Genomic DNA, 19,750 nt, shown 5'->3' on the forward strand with positions numbered 1-19,750 from the left:
ATTGCCTTAGAGGTTTTTAACCTTAATCCTACGTCTCCAAAAATTTATATTTTCAACAATGTCATCGAAGAGGTGCATTCTATCAAATCATGTTTAATCCTCTCATCCTAAGTTAGTTTGGGTCTACCTCTATCTCTCCTACCCTTTAGAGTAATATTTTTATACGGATCTAACATGCACCGTTATCTGTCATCTCTTCACATGTCTAAACCATCTCAATCTCCCTCTCTCTTATCTTATTTGATATATATTTTCAACCATGTCATCGGAGAGGTGCATTCTATCAAATCATGTTTAATCCTCTCATCCTAAGTTAGTTTGGGTCTACCTCTATCCCTCCTACCCTTTAGAGTAATATTTTTATACGGATCTAACATGCACCGTTATCTGTCATCTCTTCACATGTCTAAACCATCTCAATCTCCCTCTCTCTTATCTTATTTGATATGCCAGTCACCCCTAACTCTCCCTAAAAACATCATTTCTTATTCGGTCCAACCTTGTGAGCCCACACATCCACCTTAGCATTCTCATATATGTCACCTCCGACTTACGTGAATGCTTCTTCTTGATGGCCCAACAATATGTTCATATAACATTGCAAGTCTAACTGCAATCTTGTAAAATCTTCCCTTTAGTTTAACTGGAAATCATATGTCGTATAAAATTCTTGTAGTTGCTCTCCATCTGCACCACCATACCTGCACGTGGTGGGCCACATCACTATCTATTTCCCCCTCGCTCTGGACAAACGAACCTAGGTACTTGAACTTCGTTACTTGCGGGCACCATTTGGCCTTCAATGGTGATCTGCACATCCTCATCGTCGACTACCCCCACCAAACTCACAGTGGAGACACTGTCTTTGCACGAATAATCCTTAAACCTTTCTTCTCTAAAGCAACTTGCCATTCCTTTAGCCTCATGTTCAGGTCTAGTTTCTCTCTTTTCTTTTCTCTTAAACAAATCTCAATCTTTCAAATTTAAGATCAATGGACTCGAAATCTTCAAATAAAATTATACATCTTATTTGAACCTAACACCAATATTAACATATTAAAAGTATTGTACTTATTATCTTCTTGATGAACCGTCATAACTAGGGTCGTTAAATCCATATTTACATATTTTTTAAAAAATCAAAACCTTTATTTTGGAACATCTTAAATTTTGGAAAAATTGTAAGAACATTAAAGGCTTGTGAATTTTGTGTTGGATGCGTGGGACTGGACAACGCTAATTACAATACATAAAATTTATTGAAAATGGTGGTCTAAACATATAAAAAGTTCGTTTGAGTCAATTAGCGTCGTGCACTAGCTTTAGCTGACGCATTTTCAAAAATGTTTTCAAGTAATCTAGAATAGAGGATCAAATAAACAAGGATGCATGCCGAATGAAGATTGGAAACTCCTAGGCATAGATTATGTTGGCGGTAGCTCAGTTGATATTGTAACCTAAAATCCTTGTAAACTTGTTTTTATTATATGAAATTTTGTACACATAAGGGTAATTAAAACTCAATTGTATAAAGTGATATTTTAGTTAAACAAATTTCCGTTGCATAACTAAACTTTAATGAACTGACAAAAGCGGTACCAACTTTTGGTCATATGCCTAAACCCTTGAGACCATGTGTATTTGTTATATATGTTTTAACCAATTCAATATGAAATAAAAATGTTAAAAATACCTCATGTGTGATGTTTATTCAAGGTAAACTGGTAAAGTAATTAAGAACTTAAGTGATGAGTTTTGGTGAAATTACCTTTAAAATTCACTAAATTTCCTTATCATGTTAATTGGTGTTAAAATTGTACTACATAGCTAAACTTGAAGTTAGAAGGTAAAACTCACATATTTAAATTAGTTTTACAAGTTTATATATTATATAAAAAATTTATACATGGTCACTTGACCCGTAACATTTGCCTTATGCCACGCTCGTAATTGACTGCCTGTTATCCTCGGTTGCCCTCATTTTTCCTTTGTTATTGTTTTCGTGTAGGCCAGCTAGCTACTCAATGATTATCATTGAATAATGAATATACCTACTACCTCAACATCATATCGTTGCATATGAAAGATAGTGGAAACTCCAAGACATGCACTTTTAGGAAGAGTAGCGGACTTGCATCCATTTTGCTTCAATGTATTAAAGCCTGAACCGTAATAAGATGATAGAGAAGACACCTCCTCTTGTCCCTTCAAATGCAATTATATAAATCATACCCACTGCTATTCAAATAGTGGCATGTGTGTACATGCATTGTGAGTGGCCTCCCACTAAAGCTATGTGGAGGGGCTTTAAAGCCAAGCCATCGGCACGTAACCAGTAGGTGGGGAGGGGTGGAGGTTTAAAACCCTTAATCCTAAAGTCATTGTATTGTGTGACTGAGATAGAGGATGAACTATTTGAAGTTTCATAAGAAGTGTTATTAGCAAAAGGATTTGTTGAAAGTTGAAAAGGTAAGTCGGATTCAATTTCCACATTATTAGCAGTTCCACGCTTTGACTTTGTGAATTTGAAATCTTTGGGAAAGCCAATGATTCTGTAACATTTGCTGACATGATGTCCAGATTTCTTGTAGTTAGAACAGACTTGCACCTTCTTGTTATCATTATTCCCAAAAGAAGGATGAGTATTAACATTCATAGATGCAGATTCAGAAGGAAAGGGAGATAAAGAATGAATCTCCCTTTGTTTCTCATCTTGAACAACAAGAGCATAAGCTTGATTAATAGTAGGTAACAGTTTCATCATAATAATATTACCTCTAACCGTATCATAACAGGGGTTTAGACCCATCAAGAACTACATAAGACGTTGATCTTCATCTCTCTTAGCCAGAAGATGAGCAGTACCACAGGTGCATATTGGAATAGTGTTAATTGACATTAATCATCCCAAACAGTCTTGAGTCTTGTAAAATAAGAAGCAACATCAGACTTAACTTGAACAAGATCAATTAGGCTCTTTTGTAACTGATAATACTTGGCACCATTGTCTTGACCATATCGATCGTTAAGTTCAAGCCATAATTGTCGAGCAGACGCAACATAAAGAACACTGCCACTTATTTCTGGAGATAATGTGTTTAAAATCCAAGAAATCACCATGTCATTAAACCGATTCCAGAGAGGAACTTGAGAAGAATCAGTAGGAGAAGCAAATTCACCATTGACGAACACCAATTTGTTCTTCGCAGATAGAGAAATTGCCATGGCACGTTTCCACGCACCAAATCCCAAGCCATCAAACGGTTTGGAAACAAGAAGCATCCCAGGATGATCAGAAGGATGTAAGAACAGAGGATTGGAAGACTCGATCATGTTAGAAGACGGAATCGAATCAGTCATGATGAATATCAGATTGAATTGAACAAAGAAATCACGAATTGGATTGATGAATTGAACGAAGAATGAAGAAACGAACGCGGAAACGAATTCAGAATCGAATTAGGATGATACCATGTAAAGATTGATAAAACGAAATACATTGATTGATTATCCCCAAATGATACAAGCCCTAATTATATACAAACAAGAACTAACTAACTGGTTAACTACCTAACAAACTATTAACAGAATAAATATAAAAAGGGTAAAGTAGTAATTTGACTTTATCAAGTCAACAACATATGTGAGGAAAACTAGATTCTTCATTGATTATGTATGTATATGTATATAATTAAGATTTGTTTTAGTGTTGTTCATGTGATGCAAAGATCTTCTTTATCTTTTTGCTAAGTATAGGTTGGCATAATAAGTAAATTAATATAAAGTAGTTAGCAAGGTTTCCTTAAAACAAATTTCATGTTTGTGTATTTGGCTCCTATAGAGTAGCAGATGTATTGCCAAATAAGAACAAAACTTGCCAAAATCTTCAGTAGCTAGTAAGTAGTAACTAACTTGTGGTACAAAACCAGGCTTGCATGAGCCAAAGAATTTTGGTATGACATCGTCGAGTTCATTTTTCTAACACCATTTTTAAGAAACCTGCAAGGGTCAATTTTTCACCCAATTTCTAACTTTAAATTTTCATTTCAAACACTCCGGCTTGAATCATCTTAACTTCATTTGGACATATCTTAAGCTTATTTTGAAATTATCATCAAGAACAACATTAACCCATAAATCATATATTAACTATAGATATTATTGTCTTCAAAGTTGATAAAAAATTATTAATTTTCACTCTTTTTTTCTAGTACACGCGAAGACCACTCAATCAATATTGAAAATAAAAAATTATTCATTGAACTTTAAAGAGGACAAATTTTAACATTCCATCACCACTAGGATACATATAGTGTTTATAAAACAAATCTGTATAAATTAATGGGATAATTTGTCAATTAAATAAAGCTTGCATATAGGAGTTGGTTCCAAGTATCGGGCAGTCCAGGAACACACCAATGACTACAATCTACACCCGAGCCTCCACTGTAAGATTCAGGGTGAGCATCTTTTCTCAACTGTGACAGCGTTGCGATATCCAGCAAGAAAACTGGTTTTTGCATACTTCCTAGAACTTTGTTCAAAACACCTTGGGCTTCAGGCAATCCTGCCGGATACGTTGATCCTTGTATTGGCTGTAGCTCACCGTAGCAATTCTTGGATGATGACCCCCATTCCTTTCCCCTGATTTTGAAATGGGTTCACCAAATATTAGGATTTAATTATTTCTTAAAGACCTTAGTAGATATATGTTTTTCGCTTACTAAATTGTCAGAAAATATTGTTGTTTGGTGTAATTGGACGAAGCACTTACCTGTAATGTGAAGGAGAGATCCCTTGGAAGATTACTTTGGTCTGAGACGGGTTGACATTGAGATCGACCCATTTTGCCCATGTTGTCATGCCCTTGAAGTATGCCTCAAGGCGATCCATATCTTTTGACACAGTTGAGCCGTATTGCACATAATCCCATCTGTAGGAATAATTAAGAACAACATACGAGATCAACATATTAATACAAACATTAGAGAGAATGATGAATCATACGGTTGTGATTGTCCCGTGTGTGTCCACCAATGCCACGAATTGAAAATCAACACGTCCATCCCTTTCCATGCATTTCCGGATTGAATGGAATCCAATTTCAGTACTCGGCCTATGCTTTCTTTTACGATGTCCACCAAGTATGTGGAGCGATATAAATATATTGTTACTCCGTAGTCCTGCACGTTTACTCATTGTTAAACACCTTGGAGCATCGATGGTAATTGGTAACACAATGTAATCTATCTGCTTGTCAAAGCTAGTATATTAATTTACATGTATAGTTTCTCAGATGATTAATCTACTTAATTAGTTGTGATAGGATATTAGAATCAATAATGATATTCCACCTCAAGTTTATAAAATACTGTATAATTAATAATTTAAATCCTTTTCACAAGAAAAGTGGTGGTCACATGTCATTTTAACCAGATAAATAGAAAAAATATCTAAGGCTGCCGTTTACAAACACAAGGATTGTAAAGGAGAAAGACTTTCTGAAATGATCATTAATTAACTTCCTTCCACGATGATAAAACACACTTGTGAACCTTGTTTTGTTTCATGTGAATGCTTTGTCTTCATTATACCTTCACATTTACACATTTCTCCTAAAGTTATATATGAGATGCAACTTGAAACTCGTATCACATTTTTTTTTAATGAACAGCTAAATATTGTTGTACATTATGGGGATTGAACATGTAACTATCAAATTTACAGTCAAACCATCTTACCATTCCAACAAAGTGGGAATGGCGGAACCCGTACCATGTAACTAATTCTATAAAAATATATATAAAAAGAGGAAAACCGCCAAAATATTCATGCTGAACCTAAAGATTATCCAAATAGCTATGGAATTTGTTAAATTACCACTTAATCTTGTTGGCATAGGAGAAATGGTGACGCAGGATAGCATGCCGCAGGAGTCGTGGGCGGATCCAGTTAAGAAATGGGTGGTTCCCCAGAATCACCCGTGTTTTAAAATAATAGTGTATTAGTATATATAAAATAGCATAGTGAACCACCTTATAAGTTAGGAGGGAATCATCCTACTTACTTTAAAAGCGGCTGGTCTAGTGGATTAGACACCAGTTTTGTTAACAAAATGTCACATGTTCGATTCCCATCTCCCTAAACTATTTTTTAATGTAGCCTTAGGTTTAAGGTTTTTATAAAACACAATTGTTACAATTATACAAAGTAACAGACGCCACTCTCCCATTTTATTATATTATGTGTTTTTTAATTTCTAATGACGGTATTTTTTTATTATTATTTTATGGTATTTTTGTTATGTGATGAACTTTGCCCGAACGATCGAACCGACCCGAAATTTTTTATCCGACTCCATGAAATTGAAGCATCTAAGATTAGTGCACCGCCTGATAAAAATTCCTAGATCCACCACGCAGGAGTTTAAGGTTGACGTAGGAGATTCTCGTCGCCAACCAATGTTGACGTAGGAGGTGGTGTGCTGCGCCGGAGAAGGAACATATTGGTGCAGGAGGTACGGGCCTACGGGGTTACGCAAGAAATAAAGGGGTTGGTGTAGAAGAAAACGTCAACGCTATTTTAGTAAATTAAAAAATTCAAGTTTATGTTCATAATTTTTTTATTCAATGGGCTATTTTGTTAATGTTTCCATCAAAAAAATATAAATTTAACACTCTCTCACACACACATATGAACACAAGTCTTCTTTTGGGCTGGTGTCCTTATGTTAACTTGACCTTTTGTGCCGACAAGACGCAAATAAAAATAAAAACAAAGACAAAACAGTAGGGTAAAAGGTCCATCATATCGACTAAACATAAACAAAAACTACCCATGATATTGCTTAGACATATCCCACCATCTCAAATAAGTACAATATTTTATACACATATCACTGTGAGATATCAGACATATCATCAACTAATCAATGCAAAATGGTTTCTGTACTGTTTATGTATTTCCTAATATTGGGCCAAATACCATGTCATATGCCCATCAGATTGAACTGACTCATTGTTAACCACAACTGACACAAAAAACCGTTTCTTTCAACAGTGCCAAATCATACATGAGATCAATACAGTTGTGCATAAAGTAATATATCAACCAATAGTTAATACGAAAAGTGTAAGGGTTGTATAGAAATCTTAAGAGGCGGTTATGGTGGAGATCATAAATTCAGAGACCAAATTGAACTCTTTGGTGCCGAAGTTATCTTATTTATAGAATTTATTTTGTTAAGAATTAAATTTTTATAGGTTTCCTAGTTCTAGTTTTTCTTGTTTCGTAAGTTTAGTTTTGTCTATATAAGTCTTTATAGGGTTTATTGTTTATAGTGTCTGTTTCTTTACATTGTATCGGTAATTATAAGTATCGGTTTTGCCATTCAAAAGGGGGTGATAACACAACTAATTGTCCGCTTATATGTCTCTCTATTGTGATCCTTTTATTATAATATGATATATAGATTATTTTTTACTAAAAAAAACTCAGCTCTTGCGTCTGAGCTATCGGTTTTGTGTATGAGTAGAAAAGGCGGGTTGTTGTTGGTCCAGACCGATTTCACTTGTGCAATATTCAACAGTCGAAAGTAAGTTCATACCTGAAACATCAGTGAAGTAAGTGAGTTCATGTGCTGAAGAGTGGCCTTGGACACTGATGCGTGAAGCAAACAAGCTAAAGATTGCCACATATTCTCACTTAGCGAGTCACCAACAAACATCACCTTCTTCCCTCTCCATTTGCTCAACAAATCCAAACCATTAAACCTATAATACAACATGTAAAGAATTTTATTTACTTTTTACCAAAGTAATAGAATTGTATTTATCATCCCTTATGCTAGATAAAGTGTGAAACTGGCTAGACAAGTTTAACAGTATACTTTGTAAATATATTGTTTGATCATTTAAAGTATTTTTATAGAGCAATTAAATAAACATAGACCCAAAATTAATGTCATCAGTTACTTGAGGTGGCTATTTGAAATGAAGTGCACTGAAATTAATTACCAATCTATTTAATTGTCATCACTACAGGAAACGACTTTTTGGTCCAAGATACCATAAAATTTTTGATTTTAAGAAATTTCATTTTAGATTTTTAATCAAAAACTAAGCATGATTGTTACATGTTACAAATTTAATCATATTGTGATTCCATTTCACTTAGTGTTGTGAATAAAAAACAAATTTGGACAACCCATAAGTCGTACGCCTTTAAAGCAAAAGGAAGAATACCAAAGTGTTTTAATATGGAAACTTGAAACGATAGCTAATGACAAATAGGAGATGTCTTTTCTAAGAAATCACCAAAAATTTTGAAACTTCGTGTGTGTATGCAGTGTTGTAAAAATCGGTTTAGGCGGCCAAGTACTTGGTGACTAATCCATGAGTGTTCCCTGCCTAGGACAAGTACTTGCAACTCCCCAGGCGGCGACTTACCTGACAGGCTGACAGCGCCTAGCGACTCATGCAATCATATGTGTATGTATGAAAGAGGAGAATATACCTGGGTAAGTTACAAGACTCAGGTTGCCATGAATACTTGAGATACTGAGTGTCTGAGCGGCCATTTTTGATACAATCGAACTCGGATTTAATATAGGGGCAGCTAGAAGCTGCATAGATTGGGGCTGAATTGTCAATGACCCATTTTCCCTTGAACAAATCACATCCTAATAACTCTCTTCTTCTTAATGAACTACTTATATTATTATAAGATGATGAAAGAGGTAATTGTGTTTTGGCCAAAGTTACAACCAGAAGCAGTTGCACTTGAAGGAGAAAGATGGTAGCAACCAACAAAAGACATCTCCTTTGGTAACCAAAATCCATCTCTTTATTGGACTTTGGTAAGGAGAGGGTACTGGGAGCAATGCTTAATCAATAATTGTGTGTAGAAAAAGCTGCCTTTTGTGCCCCTTGGTCTCTCATGCCTTTAGAACCCCCATTCAATTATTATATATAGCGAGAACATTCATCCGCATGCACATACTTACATTAATTAGCTATCCATATATAAAAATATAATAAAATAAATAAAGAGTGATCGGTAGATCTAAAGTGGACTAATTCATTTAAATTATGGCCAAGTTAAATAAAAAAAAAATCTGTTTTTATTGCAACAGAATGTGGGACCAGCTTACTTAGTAAAAACATTTGAGAAGGACTTTGTTACCACATGTATATTGTGGCCTTGTGGGTAAACTTGGCCTAAATTTTTTATTGGTCTAATTAATCATATCAAAACATGAAAATAATGCATAGCTTTATTACCTTATGTTTAAAGTTATTTTCTTTTTAACTAATTTCAGTTTTATGGAAAGTGATGTATGCATGGTACATGGAAAATGTGAGACTGAAGATGATGGAAAGGGAGAGAATTGAATTTTCGTCTTTTTATATTTGTTTTTCCTTTTTAATATGTTAACTTCTTTTTGGAAGTACATGAACAACCGTATAGTCCTTATATCTTCCGTGGTTCATGTTCCTTATTACATTTCTGATGTCGATGATACAGGAAAAACTTAGTGGCCCATGACACATATTGTTTGCCTGGTACTGTGTAAGTGGCTTTTAGTTAAATGGTTGACTCGTATATAAACCGATGGTAATATGAAAAAAGAGCAAAGAAACAGCTAGTAACTCTGAAAAGAATAACCATGATAAAAAAAATTAATAATTTGGCATTATCTTCTAATTTTTTTGGTACTTATTATATTAGTTTAATTTAATGTATAAAACTTTGATTATGTTAACCGGAATTAATATTTCGGTTAATTCCTTGCAATAAAAATATATATATATATATTTCGGTTATATATTTTCTTTTCATTCAAGTTTGTACATTACTTTGACCAAACATAATGCTTAGCCGGCCTGTAAATAGATATAAGTTTGCAATGCTTGAAGAAACAACTTATGATATGATGATATCAAGATAAAAATTCTTTCATTTGAGTCGAATTGGTTGCTTGGTTCGGGGGACTTTTACCCTAAGATCGACTATTAGCGAATTTATAATTAGGACTCGCAATGAAGTATGACTAGTTAAAAGATGGTGGTGACTTCAACTATGTCATACAAGTAGATTAATCATGCTTGAAGACTAAGGTGTCTTGAGGATTAGCTAGTTCTCAAGGGTGTCAAGGTTACATGAGGTGTAAAAAATATTTTCCTTCACCCATCTACTTACCAGAAAAAATGTGGAGAGACCTCTAGTCGGCCTTGTTCAAAGTGGTTCAGTAGAGACGCAAATCCGACAATTTAAAGTCAAATCTAAAAATTCGTAATGATTCGTCATAGCAACATGTCTGATACTCATTGAACTGATAGTGGGAAATGTTAGTCATTATGATTTGGAACTAACTGGCCGTGGGGAAGGTAGTGAGTGCCCAAGTGGAAGGACTGAGCCAAATTGATCGATGATAATACACGCAGTTTTTTGTAATACTATAAGTATTTTTAGAAATATGAAGCGATAAAAAAACTTAATGAATTTCGTTTATTTGTTTTTTATCATAATTTAGTTCTCAGTAATGAACTTCATCTTATATTATATGGTGTCGTTTATTAAAGCATACTATATGAATTAAATAATTTATTGTTCTAAAATGTTTTATAATGTAATAATAAGATTTGCTTCTTTGGAAATGATATGGTAGCAAATGCCCATCCTGCCCACCGCTAACCCTATGATTACGAATAGTGGTATATACAACTTGTATCAACTTTCATCATGATGAATTATAAAATAGAAAAAGTGATGACTTCAAAAAGAAAAGGTTAACACCGGATAAGAAATGTGTTGCCTAATAACCAAATATGAAATATGATAAAAGAGTGTGCCCACATCTCTATCATCACTTGTATCATTTACTTATGATTCACGCATCATCTTGAGTTCCATCCCACATTAAAAACATTAAGATTTGGTTATTAAACCATAGTTGTGAGAAAAGTGCACACAAGGCCACCAAGACAATATCATATTTATGGGAAAAAAATTAAAAGGGAAGTATATTAGGTGGTGCAATAGTACTTTTCCAGCTAACTAATGGCTTTTTTCAGATAAATAAGAAACTTTTAACTAATCATCAACAAGACAAAAACTGCTTTACTTGGTTTAGAAGAAACTTGGAGACAAACTTAAACAATTACAAGTTATTAAAAACTTCCATAACCAATATAACACATTAATGTATAGAAAAACTACATGAAAGACAGAAGCTCTAATGCAATGAATAAAAATCCCACTAATTTTTTATATCTTTATATAGCAATAAACTTAAAAAACGCTTATAAAAATATTATGGATATTTTAAAATAATGAAAGATTTGACATGAACCTTTATTGTGGAGAGAAAAAGTCAACAACAATAATCACACCCAATAATAACAATGGGGAGGGTTGAATGTAAACAAATTGTACCTCTATCCAAAGAATAAAGATGTTGCCTCTAGAGAATCCCTCCCCCCCGGGCTCTAAAACTATATGTATTAATCCGTATAAATGAAAAACATAATTGCAACACTATACTCTAAGATAGCAAAGAAAAAAAATCGACAAGTTAATAATAATGGCAGTCTAATATTAAATAAATACATGAAAATAGTAATAACACTGACAGAATACTAAAAAACTCAAAAATATTATAAAAATAAAATATTACAATAGTATATTATTTATGCCTTACAAATAAATAGATAAATACTTAAACATGTTACATTAAGTTGAATTAAAGAGCCAGAAGAAAATATGAAAAAAATAATCAAAGCGATACGAAAGAAAAAAGGGAAAGAAAAACCACTAAGATATGTTTCTAACCAAAACTATGTATTGCCTTAGAGGTTTTTAACCTTAATCCTACGTCTCCAAAAATTTATATTTTCAACAATGTCATCGAAGAGGTGCATTCTATCAAATCATGTTTAATCCTCTCATCCTAAGTTAGTTTGGGTCTACCTCTATCTCTCCTACCCTTTAGAGTAATATTTTTATACGGATCTAACATGCACCGTTATCTGTCATCTCTTCACATGTCTAAACCATCTCAATCTCCCTCTCTCTTATCTTATTTGATATATATTTTCAACCATGTCATCGGAGAGGTGCATTCTATCAAATCATGTTTAATCCTCTCATCCTAAGTTAGTTTGGGTCTACCTCTATCCCTCCTACCCTTTAGAGTAATATTTTTATACGGATCTAACATGCACCGTTATCTGTCATCTCTTCACATGTCTAAACCATCTCAATCTCCCTCTCTCTTATCTTATTTGATATGCCAGTCACCCCTAACTCTCCCTAAAAACATCATTTCTTATTCGGTCCAACCTTGTGAGCCCACACATCCACCTTAGCATTCTCATATATGTCACCTCCGACTTACGTGAATGCTTCTTCTTGATGGCCCAACAATATGTTCATATAACATTGCAAGTCTAACTGCAATCTTGTAAAATCTTCCCTTTAGTTTAACTGGAAATCATATGTCGTATAAAATTCTTGTAGTTGCTCTCCATCTGCACCACCATACCTGCACGTGGTGGGCCACATCACTATCTATTTCCCCCTCGCTCTGGACAAACGAACCTAGGTACTTGAACTTCGTTACTTGCGGGCACCATTTGGCCTTCAATGGTGATCTGCACATCCTCATCGTCGACTACCCCCACCAAACTCACAGTGGAGACACTGTCTTTGCACGAATAATCCTTAAACCTTTCTTCTCTAAAGCAACTTGCCATTCCTTTAGCCTCATGTTCAGGTCTAGTTTCTCTCTTTTCTTTTCTCTTAAACAAATCTCAATCTTTCAAATTTAAGATCAATGGACTCGAAATCTTCAAATAAAATTATACATCTTATTTGAACCTAACACCAATATTAACATATTAAAAGTATTGTACTTATTATCTTCTTGATGAACCGTCATAACTAGGGTCGTTAAATCCATATTTACATATTTTTTAAAAAATCAAAACCTTTATTTTGGAACATCTTAAATTTTGGAAAAATTGTAAGAACATTAAAGGCTTGTGAATTTTGTGTTGGATGCGTGGGACTGGACAACGCTAATTACAATACATAAAATTTATTGAAAATGGTGGTCTAAACATATAAAAAGTTTGTTTGAGTCAATTAGCGTCGTGCACTAGCTTTAGCTGATGCATTTTCAAAAATGTTTTCAAGTAATCTAGAATAGAGGATCAAATAAACAAGGATGCATGCCGATTTTAGATTGGAAACTCCTAGGCATAGATTATGTTGGCGGTAGCTCAGTTGATATTGTAACCTAAAATCCTTGTAAACTTGTTTTTATTATATGAAATTTTGTACACATAAGGGTAATTAAAACTCAATTGTATAAAGTGATATTTTAGTTAAACAAATTTCCGTTGCATAACTAAACTTTAATGAACTGACAAAAGCGGGTACCAACTTTTGGTCATATGCCTAAACCCTTGAGACCATGTGTATTTGTTATATATGTTTTAACCAATTCAATATGAAATAAAAATGTTAAAAATACCTCATGTGTGATGTTTATTCAAGGTAAACTGGTAAAGTAATTAAGAACTTAAGTGATGAGTTTTGGTGAAATTACCTTTAAAATTCACTAAATTTCCTTATCATGTTAATTGGTGTTAAAATTGTACTACATAGCTAAACTTGAAGTTAGAAGGTAAAACTCACATATTTAAATGAGTTTTACAAGTTTATATATTATATAAAAAATTTATACATGGTCACTTGACCCGTAACATTTGCCTTATGCCACGCTCGTAATTGACTGCCTGTTATCCTCGGTTGCCCTCATTTTTCCTTTGTTATTGTTTTCGTGTAGGCCAGCTAGCTACTCAATGATTATCATTGAATAATGAATATACCTACTACCTCAACATCATATCGTTGCATATGAAAGATAGTGGAAACTCCAAGACATGCACTTTTAGGAAGAGTAGCGGACTTGCATCCATTTTGCTTCAATGTATTAAAGCCTGAACCGTAATAAGATGATAGAGAAGACACCTCCTCTTGTCCCTTCAAATGCAATTATATAAATCATACCCACTGCTATTCAAATAGTGGCATGTGTGTACATGCATTGTGAGTGGCCTCCCACTAAAGCTATGTGGAGGGGCTTTAAAGCCAAGCCATCGGCACGTAACCAGTAGGTGGGGAGGGGTGGAGGTTTAAAACCCTTAATCCTAAAGTCATTGTATTGTGTGACTGAGATAGAGGATGAACTATTTGAAGTTTCATAAGAAGTGTTATTAGCAAAAGGATTTGTTGAAAGTTGAAAAGGTAAGTCGGATTCAATTTCCACATTATTAGCAGTTCCACGCTTTGACTTTGTGAATTTGAAATCTTTGGGAAAGCCAATGATTCTGTAACATTTGCTGACATGATGTCCAGATTTCTTGTAGTTAGAACAGACTTGCACCTTCTTGTTATCATTATTCCCAAAAGAAGGATGAGTATTAACATTCATAGATGCAGATTCAGAAGGAAAGGGAGATAAAGAATGAATCTCCCTTTGTTTCTCATCTTGAACAACAAGAGCATAAGCTTGATTAATAGTAGGTAACAGTTTCATCATAATAATATTACCTCTAACCGTATCATAACAGGGGTTTAGACCCATCAAGAACTACATAAGACGTTGATCTTCATCTCTCTTAGCCAGAAGATGAGCAGTACCACAGGTGCATATTGGAATAGTGTTAATTGACATTAATCATCCCAAACAGTCTTGAGTCTTGTAAAATAAGAAGCAACATCAGACTTAACTTGAACAAGATCAATTAGGCTCTTTTGTAACTGATAATACTTGGCACCATTGTCTTGACCATATCGATCGTTAAGTTCAAGCCATAATTGTCGAGCAGACGCAACATAAAGAACACTGCCACTTATTTCTGGAGATAATGTGTTTAAAATCCAAGAAATCACCATGTCATTAAACCGATTCCAGAGAGGAACTTGAGAAGAATCAGTAGGAGAAGCAAATTCACCATTGACGAACACCAATTTGTTCTTCGCAGATAGAGAAATTGCCATGGCACGTTTCCACGCACCAAATCCCAAGCCATCAAACGGTTTGGAAACAAGAAGCATCCCAGGATGATCAGAAGGATGTAAGAACAGAGGATTGGAAGACTCGATCATGTTAGAAGACGGAATCGAATCAGTCATGATGAATATCAGATTGAATTGAACAAAGAAATCACGAATTGGATTGATGAATTGAACGAAGAATGAAGAAACGAACGCGGAAACGAATTCAGAATCGAATTAGGATGATACCATGTAAAGATTGATAAAACGAAATACATTGATTGATTATCCCCAAATGATACAAGCCCTAATTATATACAAACAAGAACTAACTAACTGGTTAACTACCTAACAAACTATTAACAGAATAAATATAAAAAGGGTAAAGTAGTAATTTGACTTTATCAAGTCAACAACATATGTGAGGAAAACTAGATTCTTCATTGATTATGTATGTATATGTATATAATTAAGATTTGTTTTAGTGTTGTTCATGTGATGCAAAGATCTTCTTTATCTTTTTGCTAAGTATAGGTTGGCATAATAAGTAAATTAATATAAAGTAGTTAGCAAGGTTTCCTTAAAACAAATTTCATGTTTGTGTATTTGGCTCCTATAGAGTAGCAGATGTATTGCCAAATAAGAACAAAACTTGCCAAAATCTTCAGTAGCTAGTAAGTAGTAACTAACTTGTGGTACAAAACCAGGCTTGCATGAGCCAAAGAATTTTGGTATGACATCGTCGAGTTCATTTTTCTAACACCATTTTTAAGAAACCTGCAAGGGTCAATTTTTCACCCAATTTCTAACTTTAAATTTTCATTTCAAACACTCCGGCTTGAATCATCTTAACTTCATTTGGACATATCTTAAGCTTATTTTGAAATTATCATCAAGAACAACATTAACCCATAAATCATATATTAACTATAGATATTATTGTCTTCAAAGTTGATAAAAAATTATTAATTTTCACTCTTTTTTTCTAGTACACGCGAAGACCACTCAATCAATATTGAAAATAAAAAATTATTCATTGAACTTTAAAGAGGACAAATTTTAACATTCCATCACCACTAGGATACATATAGTGTTTATAAAACAAATCTGTATAAATTAATGGGATAATTTGTCAATTAAATAAAGCTTGCATATAGGAGTTGGTTCCAAGTATCGGGCAGTCCAGGAACACACCAATGACTACAATCTACACCCGAGCCTCCACTGTAAGATTCAGGGTGAGCATCTTTTCTCAACTGTGACAGCGTTGCGATATCCAGCAAGAAAACTGGTTTTTGCATACTTCCCTAGAACTTTGTTCAAAACACCTTGGGCTTCAGGCAATCCTGCGGATACGTTGATCCTTGTATTGGCTGTAGCTCACCGTAGCAATTCTTGGATGATGACCCCCATTCCTTTCCCCTGATTTTGAAATGGGTTCACCAAATATTAGGATTTAATTATTTCTTAAAGACCTTAGTAGATATATGTTTTTCGCTTACTAAATTGTCAGAAAATATTGTTGTTTGGTGTAATTGGACGAAGCACTTACCTGTAATGTGAAGGAGAGATCCCTTGGAAGATTACTTTGGTCTGAGACGGGTTGACATTGAGATCGACCCATTTTGCCCATGTTGTCATGCCCTTGAAGTATGCCTCAAGGCGATCCATATCTTTTGACACAGTTGAGCCGTATTGCACATAATCCCATCTGTAGGAATAATTAAGAACAACATACGAGATCAACATATTAATACAAACATTAGAGAGAATGATGAATCATACGGTTGTGATTGTCCCGTGTGTGTCCACCAATGCCACGAATTGAAAATCAACACGTCCATCCCTTTCCATGCATTTCCGGATTGAATGGAATCCAATTTCAGTACTCGGCCTATGCTTTCTTTTACGATGTCCACCAAGTATGTGGAGCGATATAAATATATTGTTACTCCGTAGTCCTGCACGTTTACTCATTGTTAAACACCTTGGAGCATCGATGGTAATTGGTAACACAATGTAATCTATCTGCTTGTCAAAGCTAGTATATTAATTTACATGTATAGTTTCTCAGATGATTAATCTACTTAATTAGTTGTGATAGGATATTAGAATCAATAATGATATTCCACCTCAAGTTTATAAAATACTGTATAATTAATAATTTAAATCCTTTTCACAAGAAAAGTGGTGGTCACATGTCATTTTAACCAGATAAATAGAAAAAATATCTAAGGCTGCCGTTTACAAACACAAGGATTGTAAAGGAGAAAGACTTCTGAAATGATCATTAATTAACTTCCTTCCACGATGATAAAACACACTTGTGAACCTTGTTTTGTTTCATGTGAATGCTTTGTCTTCATTATACCTTCACATTTACACATTTCTCCTAAAGTTATATATGAGATGCAACTTGAAACTCGTATCACATTTTTTTAATGAACAGCTAAATATTGTTGTACATTATGGGGATTGAACATGTAACTATCAAATTTACACTCAAACCATCTTACCATTCCAACAAAGTGGGAATGGCGGAACCCGTACCATGTAACTAATTCTATAAAAATATATATAAAAAGAGGAAAACCGCCAAAATATTCATGCTGAACCTAAAGATTATCCAAATAGCTATGGAATTTGTTAAATTACCACTTAATCTTGTTGGCATAGGAGAAATGGTGACGCAGGATAGCATGCCGCAGGAGTCGGTGGGCGGATCCAGTTAAGAAATGGGTGGTTCCCCAGAATCACCCGTGTTTTAAAATAATAGTGTATTAGTATATATAAAATAGCATAGTGAACCACCTTTATAAGTTAGGAGGGAATCATCCTACTTACTTTAAAAGCGGCTGGTCTAGTGGATTAGACACCAGTTTTGTTAACAAAATGTCACATGTTTGATTCCCATCTCCCTAAACTATTTTTTAATGTAGCCTTTGGTTTAAGGTTTTTATAAAACACAATTGTTACAATTATACAAAGTAACAGACGCCACTCTCCCATTTTATTATATTATGTGTTTTTTAATTTCTAATGACGGTATTTTTTTATTATTATTTTATGGTATTTTTGTTATGTAATGAACTTTGCCCGAACGATCGAACCGACCCGAAATTTTTTATCCGACTCCATGAAATTGAAGCATCTAAGATTAGTGCACCGCCTGATAAAAATTCCGTAGATCCACCACGCAGGAGTTTAAGGTTGACGTTGGAGATTCTCGTCGCCAACCAATGTTGACTTAGGAGGTGGTGTGCTGCGCCGGAGAAGGAACATATTGGTGCAGGAGGTACGGGCCTACGGGGTTACGCAAGAAATAAAGGGGTTGGTGTAGAAGAAAACGTCAACGCTATTTTAGTAAATTAAAAATTCAAGTTTATGTTCATAATTTTTTTATTCAATGGGCTATTTTGTTAATGTTCCCATCAAAAAAATATAAATTTAACACTCTCTCACACACACACATGAACACAAGTCTTCTTTTGGGCTGGTGTCCTTATGTTAACTTGACCTTTTGTGCCGACAAGACGCAAATAAAAATAAAAACAAAGACAAAACAGTAGGGTAAAAGGTCCATCATATCGACTAAACATAAACAAAAACTACCCATGATATTGCTTAGACATATCCCACCATCTCAAATAAGTACAATATTTTATACACATATCACTGTGAGATATCAGACATATCATCAACTAATCAATGCAAAATGGTTTCTGTACTGTTTATGTATTTCCTAATATTGGGCCAAATACCATGTCATATGCCCATCAGATTGAACTGACTCATTGTTAACCACAACTGACACAAAAAACCGTTTCTTTCAACAGTGCCAAATCATACATGAGATCAATACAGTTGTGCATAAAGTAATATATCAACCAATAGTTAATACGAAAAGTGTAAGGGTTGTATAGAAATCTTAAGAGGCGGTTATGGTGGAGATCATAAATTCAGAGACCAAATTGAACTCTTTGGTGCCGAAGTTATCTTATTTATAGAATTTATTTTGTTAAGAATTAAATTTTTATAGGTTTCCTAGTTCTAGTTTTTTCTTGTTTCGTAAGTTTAGTTTTGTCTATATAAGTCTTTATAGGGTTTATTGTTTATAGTGTCTGTTTCTTTACATTGTATCGGTAATTATAAGTATCGGTTTTGCCATTCAAAAGGGGGTGATAACACAACTAATTGTCCGCTTATATGTCTCTCTATTGTGATCCTTTTATTATAATATGATATATAGATTATTTTTTACTAAAAAAAACTCAGCTCTTGCGTCTGAGCTATCGGTTTTGTGTATGAGTAGAAAAGGCGGGTTGTTGTTGGTCCAGACCGATTTCACTTGTGCAATATTCAACAGTCGAAAGTAAGTTCATACCTGAAACATCAGTGAAGTAAGTGAGTTCATGTGCTGAAGAGTGGCCTTGGACACTGATGCGTGAAGCAAACAAGCTAAAGATTGCCACATATTCTCACTTAGCGAGTCACCAACAAACATCACCTTCTTCCCTCTCCATTTGCTCAACAAATCCAAACCATTAAACCTATATACAACATGTAAAGAATTTTATTTACTTTTTACCAAAGTAATAGAATTGTATTTATCATCCCTTATGCTAGATAAAGTGTGAAACTGGCTAGACAAGTTTAACAGTATACTTTGTAAATATATTGTTTG

General features: G+C 34.2%; 3 protein-coding genes and 1 pseudogene across 3 annotated transcripts; all 4 read right to left on the bottom strand.

Annotated features, from left to right (window-relative positions):
- Positions 1–2,898: 2,898 nt before the first annotated feature.
- On the bottom strand, positions 2,899–3,360 carry LOC143595171 (uncharacterized). The gene has a single exon (XM_077074275.1). It carries the CDS (start codon positions 3,358–3,360, stop codon positions 2,899–2,901), a length of 462 nt encoding a protein of 153 aa, XP_076930390.1.
- Positions 3,361–4,233: 873 nt separating this feature from the next.
- LOC143595180 (protein trichome birefringence-like 38) lies at positions 4,234–8,958 on the bottom strand. Its single transcript, XM_077074283.1, has 5 exons — positions 8,515–8,958; positions 7,607–7,772; positions 5,008–5,183; positions 4,775–4,933; positions 4,234–4,644 (listed from the first exon to the last, which is right to left on the bottom strand). The coding sequence occupies exons 1-5, from the start codon at positions 8,838–8,840 to the stop codon at positions 4,359–4,361; spliced, it is 1,113 nt and encodes a 370-aa protein (XP_076930398.1). The 5' UTR covers positions 8,841–8,958; the 3' UTR covers positions 4,234–4,358.
- Positions 8,959–14,742: 5,784 nt separating this feature from the next.
- Positions 14,743–15,204, bottom strand: LOC143595172 (uncharacterized). The gene has a single exon (XM_077074277.1). The coding sequence runs from the start codon at positions 15,202–15,204 to the stop codon at positions 14,743–14,745; it is 462 nt and encodes a 153-aa protein (XP_076930392.1).
- Positions 15,205–16,077: 873 nt separating this feature from the next.
- Positions 16,078–19,612, bottom strand: LOC143595175 (protein trichome birefringence-like 38; annotated as a pseudogene).
- Positions 19,613–19,750: the final 138 nt, after the last annotated feature.

The sequence above is a fragment of the Bidens hawaiensis genome, unplaced genomic scaffold (genome assembly GCF_021521415.1).
Source record: "Bidens hawaiensis isolate Kalapana, Puna unplaced genomic scaffold, B.hawaiensis_p1.1 tig00044770_1, whole genome shotgun sequence".
Lineage (NCBI taxonomy): Eukaryota > Viridiplantae > Streptophyta > Magnoliopsida > Asterales > Asteraceae > Bidens > Bidens hawaiensis.